The sequence below is a fragment of the Polypterus senegalus genome, chromosome 7 (assembly GCF_016835505.1).
Source record: "Polypterus senegalus isolate Bchr_013 chromosome 7, ASM1683550v1, whole genome shotgun sequence".
Taxonomy (NCBI): domain Eukaryota; kingdom Metazoa; phylum Chordata; class Cladistia; order Polypteriformes; family Polypteridae; genus Polypterus; species Polypterus senegalus.
Window position 1 is genome coordinate 116,338,021 of NC_053160.1, and position 12,761 is coordinate 116,350,781.

A 12,761-nucleotide genomic window follows, 5' to 3' on the forward strand; every position below is an offset into this window, starting at 1 on the left:
TTGCAAACGTTGCAATCAAGTTCCAGCCTCATTAGGCCACATGTTCTGGACCTGCATCAAATTAACATCATTCTGGACCAAATCCTTTAGATACCTATCAGACAGCCTTGGTGTCACAGTCTTTCCTAACCCATTAACAGCTGTGTTTGGTGTACTCCCAGATGGGCTTAAACTGGAGAAGGACAATCAAACTGTAATTGCCTTTGCTACACTATTGGCACATAGACTTATCTTGCTCAATTGGAAGAATACTAATTTACTTATTCTAAGTCAGTGGGTAACTGATGTTATATACTATATGAAACTGGAAAAAATCTAAATTTCACTTAGAAGATTTGTGCAGAACTTTTTCAAAACCTGGCAGGATCTAATCAATAACATTTTAGAATAAGCTTTTAAAGCACTGAGGAAGCACATTCTCTCCTCTTTTTTCCTTTTTTTTCTTCCCCATTAGTCATTTATTAATTCATCTATTTACTTTTACTAGCTTTAAGTTTTACTCTGCTGGCTTAGCTCTCTTTCTCAGGGGTGGGGGTTGATTTGTTTTCGATCTAATTTTTGTAAAAATTGATTCATTTGTATGGAATGTTGTGTGAGTTCAATAAAATCAAAAATAAATAAATAAATTACATATGAGAGAAATATTGGGCTGCACTCTGGAAATCATTCATACTTCCTCAGAGGCTAAGCAAGAATGTTTCCAGTATCTAATCTATCTAGGAACTTTCTTATCCCTAAATTAAATGTTTTTGAACTACCTTCTATAACACTCTTCTACTATACAGGTGTTCTTTTTCTCCTGCACCACTGAATCCTATACAAGACTCAAATTAAGTTGTGGACTATTTTCACATTTAACAGTATCCGCAAACATCATGATATGATAAGGAAAAACTCACAAGCCATTGTGTTAAAATAGTAGAATAAATTGCAGAAAAAGGTGCAAAACATAAAAGGAGAAAAATATGATATTGTCTATTACAAATTAGCAAAAAAAAAAAATGATAAAAGTCTGCGGTGGGCTGGCGCCCTGCCCTGCACCCTGTGTTGGCTGGGATTGACTCCAGCAGACCCCCGTGACCCTGTAGTTAGGATATAGCGGCTTGGATAATGGATGGATTGATGGATGATAAAAGTACAAAACAATGCTCAAATTTTAAGAACCAGTTTTGTAGATGTTCTTAGCACTTCAACTGTAAATCTAAATATTTAGTCATTACGGAAAAATTATTAAATAGCTTTATTGTTGGATGAATCCTACACTTCAGCAGAGGTATTCTTTTCAGACTCTTCAACTCCAAAGTAAGAAAGAATATGTAAAGGTAAAATACTAATAAAATATGCCTAGAATGTAATAAACAGCTAAAATATCTTGAACACTACGAAACACAACAAAGCATTCTACCACAGTAAACAATCCAATTCCAGCTTTGGTGGATTTTCTGAACAAGTTATTACAGTTTGGATACTGATAATAATTTATCATATTTTCCTTTTATAGCATAGAAATAAGCAACTAGTCATTAAATTAAACAAAAACAAGAATTTGCTGTATTAATGTTTTAAGGCAAATACTGCTGATGATGACATTGGATGAAATGTGCAACTAAAGCAGAGAGAAATTTAGAAGAAGGAATTACTGTTAGCAGAAATCTTTATAAAATAGCTTTATAGAACAGACATAAATTCACCCAGTTATTATTTTGATTGTTAAAAATTGTTATTGAAATTCCAGTTGACATTTTAGTTAATGAACCGCATCATTAAGCAGCCTCCTTATTCTCACCTCCACACAGCCTCCCACAAAGAAGATTCTTTGCCGATTTCTCTAAAATAAACACTGTGCCCGTATAAGCTAGCAATTAATGTTTAGTTGTGAAGGCTGTAATGTGACCTTTACAATCTTGGCTGTTGCTTCATTGCTAATTAAAAGTAAATTAAAAGCCCTGCACAACCAAATAATTGTATTTAGCCAGGTAATTATTCAATGTTTAAGAGTTCAGTTGCAATGAGAATTATAACTGTTAAATGGAAGTAATATATTATTGATAATTGAAAATGAACACATTTTTTCTTTGAACAACTAAAAATTAATATTTTTTCTTTGCTGTGCTCTTAATCATTGTTTAAACTTAAAAGCATCCAAAATACATGTCATCAGTAAATTCAAGACAAATATTCTTTACTAATAACACTGCCTAATGCACAGTTCCTTATAGATTTGTTGCCTTTTACACTACATAAACAGATACATTATCATCTGGATTAACAACAAGGTCATGCATAGTTTGTGAACATTTAGCCAAATTTTTATATCATGAAATTATGGAGGAAAATGTGTGGTTGATTGTGTAGAAAGTCAATTCCAACTTATAACAGCATTAGGACACTTACCAGCATATCCTCTAGTACTGTTTTTAATTGTGCATGATTATTTTTCTCAGCAAGCTGAACTGGGCTTTCACCATTCTTGTTGGTCATTTTAATGGCTATTTCAGCTCCAGGACATTGTAGAAGCAAAGTTGAAAGATTCCTAAGTCCATTCTTAGCAGCAAAATGCAGAAGAGTAGGAAGTTCTTCTGAATCATTTCCCACTAAAAGACACATTAAAGCAAAATGAACATTGAAAATGCTAAAGGGAAAAAAAAAGAATAGTGGCAAAAAAAGAATATAACAAAAAGTGCTTAAAACAATTTTCTGTACTTATAAGATAGCATAATGCTGCTGCCTCACAGTAAGGCCAGGATTCATGGCCCTCCCTTAATGGAGTTTGTATGTTCTCCATGTGTCTGCATGGGTTTCCTCTGGCTTGCTCTCGCTGTCCACAGACATGCAGGTTAGCTGAACTGGGGATGCTAAATTGACCCTAGTGTGTATGTGATGTGTAAGGTTGCCCTGTGATGGACTGTTGCCCTGTCCTGGGTCTGTTCCTGTCTTGTACCCTATGCTACGTGGGAAAGGCTCCAGCAGCACAACAACTTTGTTCTGGACTAAGTGGGTTAAAAAATGACATGATATAATGTAAAAGTATTACTAGAGAGGCCATTTACATTTTTCCTCATGTTGAGTGTCCTGATATATAAATATGAGTTTGAAAAACTGCAGGATATTTTAAATCTCTTTCATAATTATTGAGTGGTAACAGAGGTTTCAGAGATTCCCACTGTCATGTTCAGCCTTAATGAATCTCAACCAAGACTGGATGCACACACTGCCACACAGTTATTTGTCACTAATAACCTGACAGCAGTATAATTATGGAAGGAGGAAAAGACAACCTCCTGTGGGAAACCCACATAATCTCAAAAGTTCAATTTAGAAGTTAGAAAATTATGCAATAATAAGTAGAGAGTCACAATTAGATGTTAGATGTAAGATGCTATTTGTAAAATAATGGTTGTTATTCCCAAATATTTCAATCTTCTGGTTTTATTACAGAGAAGGTATTGCTTAATAAATAAAATGTATCCTACAATACATATTATGAAATCCAGCACAATTGGGTGTGTCAGGTGCCCCAATATTATTTAGGGGATTACATTGTTATTGTTGAACAAATCATTGTGGGGCTGCAGACACAGCAGGTTGCACTGAGAAAGATGTGACATGATGCTGCTTATGAGGGAATAGATCAACCCCTTGCCTGGAAGTGTTCCTTAGTGGACTGGTGCTGACCCCTGGAGTACCTACTGGTCTGGGTCATAAGGCCATGAAGCTGGGGGAACAGAAGGATTGAAGGCAAATAATGAGTTGCTAAGGCCATCTTATTGGTGTTTTTAAATAGACCAAGAGAGGCACTAGGCTTAGTTTTTCTTATTATTTTTTATTGTAAATTGCCTTCTGTCACCTAACCCTGTGTCCTTTAGTTTGTATTTATACACAGTTTTGTTCTCATAGCTTGACTTCTTTGGAAATAATCTGGGTTTGTGCACCCTCTTTGGTCTACAATATACAGAATGAAATACAGCATAGACAAGGCTGAAGGAAGAGTTGAAGAAATAAAAAGTTATAAAGACTAAAGAGGTGGGAAAAGTCACTGCTACAATAAAAAATAGAAATTAAAAAAGAAGATAATCACCTCTCTGGAAAGGACAGCTGCAACATTATATTCAATTAGATTTTAATAGCACAGTAACACAAAAAAACGAGACAAAGTAATTAAGATAATTTTAGTATTTTTTGAAATTGAGTATTTTTTCTTCAGACTTTGTTTTATTTATTGGGACATTTCTATACCACCAAGTTGTGGACTGATTTGGATCACTCGCCTATTTTGTGTGTTTTGCAGTGAATATCTCTGTTACGGCTTGTGCAATGTATTATTCCATCACATCAGTTGCTACATTTCATATTATCCACAAATAAGTAAATTCAAAGTAAATATTGGAGGGAGAAGAGCTGAGTTCAAGCCCGCATTTGTTACTCTGATGGCCTAAATAGATTCTAATGCAATCCTAGGTTTCTATACCTCTCCTTATACCTTAAAGGAGCTACGATAAAGAAAACTACCTCATAATGTCTTGTTTACTTCTGGAGATCATTTAGAGACCTCTTTAGCACTCGGATCTTTATTAACAAATTTTGTAAAGGGCACCACCTCAGTGTAGAAAATAATTCCATCTATTAAAATGAACATACACCATTAAGAAGGACTGACTTTATTGTTGGGCAGAAATATTCCAGCACCAAAATCCTGGGTTAAATTCTTCAATCACTGCCAATATGTATTTTGCATTATATTTCCTTAATAATAATAATTAATTAGTTATATTTACATAGCACTTTTCTAACATACTAAAAACTTTACATGGACAATGGGGAGCCACTTCAAACACCACCAATCCACCTTGATGATGCGGCAGCAGGCATTCTTGCGCCATTAGTTATTAGGTGGAGGAGGGTTGAAAAAGATAATTAGCTAATAAGAGACAGGAATGATTAGGAGTCAGAATGACCAGGTCATGATGAGCAATTTAGCCAGGACATCAGGAAACACACTACTCTTTTCGCAAAGTGCCCAGGGATCTTTTATTACTACATAGAGTCAGCATCTCTGTTTTACTACTCATCCAAAAGACAGCTTCAACTTTTACAACACAGTAAAAGCATATAGTTCCATCACCAACAAACCCATGCTTTAGTTAGTTAGCCATGCTTCCGTCCCCATCTGTATCCTCTAGTTCTCTCTATCCTGTGCCACTTCTTCCAGGTTTCTTCCTCTTACCTCTTTGTATTTTGTGTCCTCTATCACCATATTGTTCCACCTCTATCTTGACCTTCTACTTCTTCCTACCAAAATTAATCTTTCCACTCTTCTTGCTCTCCTTGAGTTGTCCATGTGCCATACATGTCCTGCCCATCTTATCATTCTTGATACACTCACTCACTCAGCTCATCTGACCAGTCTTTTGTCTCAAATCCTTGCTACTAATTTTTCTTGGCCATATTATTCCCATAATCTACCTTAGGCATTTTCAGTTGACAAAGTCCAGTCTTTTCTTAATTGCTTGGCTAAGCGAAGTGGTAGCTCTATGGCTAAGGATCTGCACTGGTATCTGGAAGGTTGCTGGTTCAAATCCAGTTACTGCTAGAAGGGACTACACTCCATTGGAACATCAGGGGTGTTGTTCAATGGCTGACCCTGTGCGTTGACCCCCAAAGATCGTGTGAAAACACAATTTCCCCTTGGGGATTCTTCTTCTTTCAGCTGCGCCGGTTAGGGGTCACCACAGCGGATCATCTTCTTCCATATCTTTCTGTCCTCTGTATCTTGCTCTTTTACACCCATCACCTGCATGTCCTCTCTCACCACATCCATAAACCTTCTTTTAGGCCTTACTCTTTTTCTCTTGCCTGGCAGCTCTATGCTTAGCATCCTTCTTCCAATATACTCAGCATCTCTCCTCTGCACATGTCCAAACCAACGCAATCTCACCTCTCTGACTTTGTCTCCCAACCGTCCAACTTGAGCTGACCCTCTAATGTACTCATTTCTAATCCTATCCATCCTTGTCACACCCAATGCAAATCTTAGCATTTTTAACTCTGCTACCTCTAGCTCTGTCTCCTGCTTTCTGGTCAGTGCCGCCGTCTCCAACCCATATAACATAGCTTCTCTCACTACCGTCCTGTAGACCTTCCCTTTCACTCTTGGGGATTAACAAAGTATATAACAAAATGTCCAGCTTTCATCTACCTGCAGTACAGACTCTTAATTTTGTCCACCGTTTGATGTCTCTGCACCTTCAAAGTCAGGTTTCTAACAAAACAAATAGTTCTCCTACCAAAATTAATCTTTTCATCTCATGCATCTCACAGCTGCCTTTCACTTTTATCTTGCTTTCCAAATATGCAAATTTCTCTCCTCTTTCCAGTTCTTGACTTTTATATTCCAATCTGTTAGCTTCTTCTTATTACCAATCTTCAACCACTTTGTTTTGGCTATACTTATATTTAATCTCAGCTTCTGTGGTTCCAATCCAAATACTCTCAACAACTGTACTAATGCCATTATACTCACTGCCAGAAGAACTGTATCTTCCCCATATTCTTCACAACTTCCTTTCTTATGCAGTGGTAAAATTATAATTTTTTCCGGTATTTCTTCCGGAATTACCTGGATGGTCTCCTATTCAAGTACTGGCCAGATTCAGTCATACTTTGCTTCAGGAGGATTACTTGTTCTGAAGTGCTAGTGGTATGCCTGCTTTGGCACATGTTAAGTTATTCTGGTTTTCTTCCATATCTCAAGGATATAACTGTTAGGCAAATGGGTGATTCTGAGTTTGTCTGGTGTGTACATGAATGTGCCCAGTGATAGCCTGTCCAGGACAAGTTCCTGCCTTATACCAGGATAGGTTCTGATTAACTGTGACTGTAAAATTAGATTTAGTTTATTGGTTAAATGATGGATATTTTTGCATATCTAGAATTCAATTATTTAAATGTATGAAATTGGAAAATAAAATATGATCAACACAAATTTTAACTGTGGATTATCATTTTTTAATACAAAATTTCAAAACAAACAAAAATAATCAGTTAACAAATGGATATTGATATGTTGCAATGTATGTAGTTTTGAATTCACTCATATGGAAGGTACTTGTATTTAAAAGGGAGCTTTCCTAAAAAGAAAATAACCTTAGTGAAATAATATATTATTTTAATTAAAACAATGTAAAAATAAACGTTCATAGAGTTTTGTTGTTTACTGGCCACTTTGATAAATAGAAAGCCATGATTTGTCCTCCTCATCATCATCATTTACTAAACGGCAGTGACCTGAATAGAGTCGTGGGTGGTGCTGGAGCCTATCCCAGGTAGCACTGGGCACAGGGCAGGAACAAACCATGGCCAGTCCATCACAGGGTGAACACACACACATCAACCACACATTAGGGCCAATTTGGCATCGCCAATCCACCTAACTTGCAAGTCTTTGGACTTGTGGGAGGAAGCTGGAGCCCCCAGAGGAAACCCATGCAGGCATAGGAAGAACATGCAAACTACATGCAAAGCGGACCCAGGATTCAAACCCAGGTCTCCTTACTGTGAGACAGCAGCACCACCACTGTGCCAGCATGTCACCCAATGCTTAGTTTTTATATTTATATTCCACACATACTACTGATGTTTTCTATTTCTTCTGTCTATTAATGAAGGAGTTAACTATATTTTAGCTGCATAGTTACCCCCAACACTGTTTAACAAAACAAATTGAGCAAGACTGTCAAGCAAAACTAAGATTGTCTTACACACACCATGCTTTCTCACATCAGCGGAATGTTTTGTGGACACTAATTGTGTGTAAATATCATCAAGCTACTGCTCTCCTCTTGCAGATCTCCAACAGAAGAGGTTAATTAAATATTTAGTAAAAAATACATAAAGGAGATTGACTGACTGGGCTCTAATTTTTGTAATAGTCAAACACCGGGGATATGAATCTGTAGCATTCAGCTTTACTGAGCTTGGTATGCTGTCACAAAGTTGTGTTTAATTACAAATTAAAAGTCACTAAAGTGTAAAAATCACAAAAAGCATTAATTCAGCATCACATCAAGTGTAATGTAATACAGTATATGAGGAAGATAACATTTTAGTTCAATACCTGGAGTGAAAATAACTACTTCTGTGTTTAGTACTTGAGAGACAAGGCTTACAGAGTAGTAAGGAATCTGCTAAAATATTTTTATCTGTACTGCAGAATAGTTGTAAGTTTAGAATAAAATTGGAAAAGAGGTGTAAAGTTAATATTTATAAAACTATCTGTCAATTACAGTGTATAATGTATTACATTTTACATATTCTTTTAATAAATTACTGAGCCTTTTTCATTTAGATAAAAAAGTTAAGACTGATGGCCAGACTTACATATTAAATGCTTAGATATTTCCATTACTTTATTGATGTGTGTGTGTAAATTATTATTAATCAAAACAATAATAACAAAATGCTATTTTAGAAACATTACAAATCTGAAAAGCAAGGGGGACCTTTCTGTTAATCAAGCTTGTTTGATTAGCCATTAGCTAAGCTGTCCTAATATCAGCGATGACTCTGAAGAGTAAAATATCAAAACAAAAGCAAAAAAGCAAGAAGAAATAACAATGAAACACGTTAAACTAACTAAAGAACTGCACAGGAAAGTCAAAAATAAAGTGCATCAAACATCAAAAAATGGGCACATAAAATTAACCAACATTGACTCACACAACTATGAATTGGTTTAAGAAGATTTGAGAATGGTATTTAATGAAAATTGAAATACGACCCATTTGTCATGAATAGGTTTTTGCTGCTTATTTTTTGTATAATTTTTCATTAACTGTTAAAAATTAGGGGGGCCCCTTTTGAGGGAATTTCACAAGTAAGGAGCCTCACGGTTACATGTGTGTTTTTCATGAACTTGAAAATGATCATTGTTTCTCTCGTGATGCCATTTTGTTTTTCAGCTGACCTCTGGAATTTTGAAAATTTTTTATTGATTGGATGTTAAGCCATTTCTACGCGGGTTCAAGCAGAACTTTATGGCAGATGACATCATTAGGTAACACCTATAAAGTTTAGTATCATACACTTTCTATTTGTCCATGATTGGATTCTGCCAAAATAATTTCCTTGCATTTACTTTTGTTTCTCAATCCCAGATAAATTCTTACACTGCTTTTTGACTAAGATTAATGTTTAAAGATTTTCCTCTGGTTATTTGTTTGTTTTTCAATTATTCTGATCCCCTGTTTAGGATTCGTGTTTTACTTCCTGAGATAATTTACTTAATCAGTCATTTTTCTGGTTTTGACACCTTGCTTGCTTTACAATTTTTTGCCATCTCCTAATTCCATCACATCTTGAAAGTTTTTGGCAACTTGTGCAGCTGGCACACAACCTGAATGTAATTTTCTAAACGCAAATTATTTTCACCAATTAGATGCACAGTAGCCTGTTTCACACATGCAGACCGTGTCTAGAATTTGTCTAGAATTTAAAGGGCAAAAGACATAAAGAACAAAGACACTGCCAATATAATTAAATGAAAATCAAATCATCAGTTAGGTAAAACCACATTCCACTATGTGTCTTTCAAAAAGTTTAGCACAGTTTATATACAGTAGCAGACATCTTATCATCCCTCTTGCTTTGTTTTCAGCCCTGCTATTTTTTAACTTTCCCATCAATTACATGTATGTCTTCAATGCAGATCAATGCCTGTAAGAAATGTTCTGTATTCAAATCTTAAGAGATTTAACTCTCTTATCCTGTCAAGACACTATAGTACTGGGATTGCTCTTACTTGCCAAGCTTCCAAAGCTGCTATTTCTTTTTCATAACATGGAGACCAGAAATGTACACCATACTCAAGATGCAGAATTACATGCCAATTATAAAGTCTTAAGATGCCTTGATGTATATTTAGCAGTTATTACAAAATAATTTTGCAACATCATATACCCCAATGTCTCGGGAACTAAAATGGTTCAGAAGTAAATATTAATAGAAAGAATAGAAGAAAAATGAAATAGAAAAGGCAAACAAAAGGCAAAAACTGGAGGCAATCCCAAAACACGTAAAGAAAAATTACAGGGAGATTTAAGAGACACAATGACAAACTGGATCAACACTTTGCAAGTATTAAGGTAAAGGTGATGTACAAATTTAAATATAAAGCACATTTTCTAAACAAATGCAATTCAAGTTGCTTTCCAGGCAATGACATCTATGCCTATTACAAAATATCATGCACATGAGAAGAGCATTCTTGCTGTGGATTAATTCTTGTCTTTCCTAATGACTACTTGGCTTGAGTTGATGTTCATTGGAAACATAATTTTAGAGGAAACTATTCTTTTGAATTGATACAGGTAGTCAGTAAGAATAATGAGAATTTTGGGTATAAACATAATTATGTAGCAGTCCTGTAAAAGTGGTGACTTCAGTCAGGTTGGAATTTAATGCTTTGATGTGTAATCCTATACTGTGACAATGTTTTGAAGGGTTTTGCACTGTAATATAAGAACAGGTGCAAAAGAAATAATATCATGAACTATGTACAATATCCACCTTGTCTATGTTCTGTCCATGGGGTCCCTTTCCCTGAGCTGTGCAAGTTTAAACAGACCAGGGCATACCATGATCCTAGTTTGTGTTACTCCTAGGACCTGAAGTGTGCTGGAATGTGGTACTGGAAGTGCCCTGTTTCTTCTCTTTGAACTGGAGTGTAGTGGCACATTGTGGTCTGACCTCCATAAGGACACCCTTGTTTTCTACAATAATGCATGAATTTGTTTATATTTTATATCACATCATGAGGAGTAAGAAGAAGCCGATGGTACTGTGTATAATTAGGGAGGCTACTTGCTAACAGCATCTTATTTGAGTTTCACCTAACTTTTCTTCATCCATGTCACATCATATTTTCCATGTAACTCGTCACCTCATCTATTTTTCTTGTGTAGGGTAGCTGCCTTTTTTGAGAAATGGAGCTGATGGCAAGTGAAAATCAAATCTGTCAAGATATTTTTGAGATTTTGGTGTACTTAAGTTTTTTTTAATGTGGGCGGTTACCCCTAAATATATATCAAAATGCCCTTTCTTACCAGACACCTACTAATCTAGATGTACCATCCTGACAAATTTCAGCTTTTTAACTAAATGGGAAATAGTGTTTTGTTGATGAGTGAGTGAGTTAGTCAGTTGCATTTTATGTTTGCATACTTACAATATGTACAGTATATGACCAGGTTGTAGAGGTAGTTGAGCACTTCAAGCTTTTGGAAAACCACCATATCCACTACTCCAGCTTAAGAGGTCTGAAATCTGTTTTGGTCTGAAATGCTCACCAGAGGTTGTTCTTTTTGTAACAAGGAAAGAAGACTGGAGTGTCACACAAAGCATTGAGTATTTTCTACATGGGAAAAATATGTAAACTAAAAAATGACATTCCAATTCTAAAATTCCAACCCAGTCTCTTGTAGTTGTAAAGAAGCAGTATTAAACACTAACATAATTCTGTAATAGAAGTTTCTTCTTCATCGTCACAACAACATTTTGCCATGGTGATCACTGAGGAAATAGAGTGGTGCACGCCAATTCTAAAATCATTACATAATGGTCTACTACTGTAAATTTATATTTCTCAAAACTGAAAAATTCTCTGGTAAACAATAAAGACCTTTTCATTAAAATAAGTTCTTAAATACATGAACTCAAAATCTCATTGTATAGGGTTGCCTATAATAATTTGATGAATATGTCCAAGTGTGTTTTGTTAAGTTAGTTCTTTGGGACAATTAGGGATTGATGATTACTCTTGTCCTTGTCCTAAGTGTTTGCATTACTGTTTTATTTGGATGAGCTTTTCCAGACCAAAGTTCATGCAACTGTAATTTATTGTTATGGCAAAAACACAATCACTGTTTCTTTACTGTATTAGGATGATGAATGCACATAGGTGCAAATGGAACCAAGCAAGCTAGTTAATTCTTGATTCTCTTTATATTCACATTTTATCGCTAAATGGCAAGTTTTTAAGAAAAAACAGATGCAATTATAAACTGAGATAGCAGCTGTTCAAGAGTAAAAGAAACAATATCAGCACGGCGCCACATGGCTGACGGATTAATAAGACATATTATATTAATATATGTTCTCCATCAGATCAGGGATGATGAGCAATTTCTTGACCCTGTAGTTGAAACAGATGCCACTACTGCAGATGCCAGGTGTGAGTTTGACTCCACTGTTCCCTGGTTTGGCCCAAACACCACCATTCCTCACCTTGAGGCCACCCCGTGCTCTGAAGGAATTATGGATAAACTGATGGAGCCTCCTGGCCAAACTAGGAACTAAGCCTAAGGCATTGGCCAGCTCTACTCTGTGGTCGGTGGTAGGATGGTGTAAGCGCTATAATGCTACACAGTCATCAGTAATTCCACAGGAAACCAGATTCTGAATCCTGAGTAGACAAGAATATCCTCCGCATGAAGGCCTAGACTCCATCGCGAAGGATGAAGATGGCCATGCACTTGGCATCTACAGGTTGCTGGAGACAGCAAACAGGTATTGCCACACTTCCATGGCCACCTGCGCTGTGTAGATCATGAGCTACAGACCAGACTGTAACACCGCCATTGTCCCTCCTGTCTTCTGAAAGACTTCCAATGACACTCTTAATCGATAACTGCGTAATTAGAGAAGTGAAGTCAAAGTGGATTACAGCTGTCTGTTTTCCCGGGGCCAAAGTGAATGACATAATATCT

The 12,761-nt window shown here is 36.1% G+C and overlaps 1 protein-coding gene across 1 annotated transcript in view; it reads right to left on the minus strand.

Moving 5' to 3' along the window:
* LOC120532063 (B-cell scaffold protein with ankyrin repeats-like) overlaps nucleotides 1-12,761 on the minus strand; it is a 213,612-nt gene that overhangs the window by 92,622 nt on the left and 108,229 nt on the right. The window contains exon 7 of the mRNA XM_039757970.1: nucleotides 2,395-2,594. Coding sequence (XP_039613904.1) covers nucleotides 2,395-2,594 — 200 coding nt within the window. The remainder of the gene's footprint in view (nucleotides 1-2,394; nucleotides 2,595-12,761) is intronic.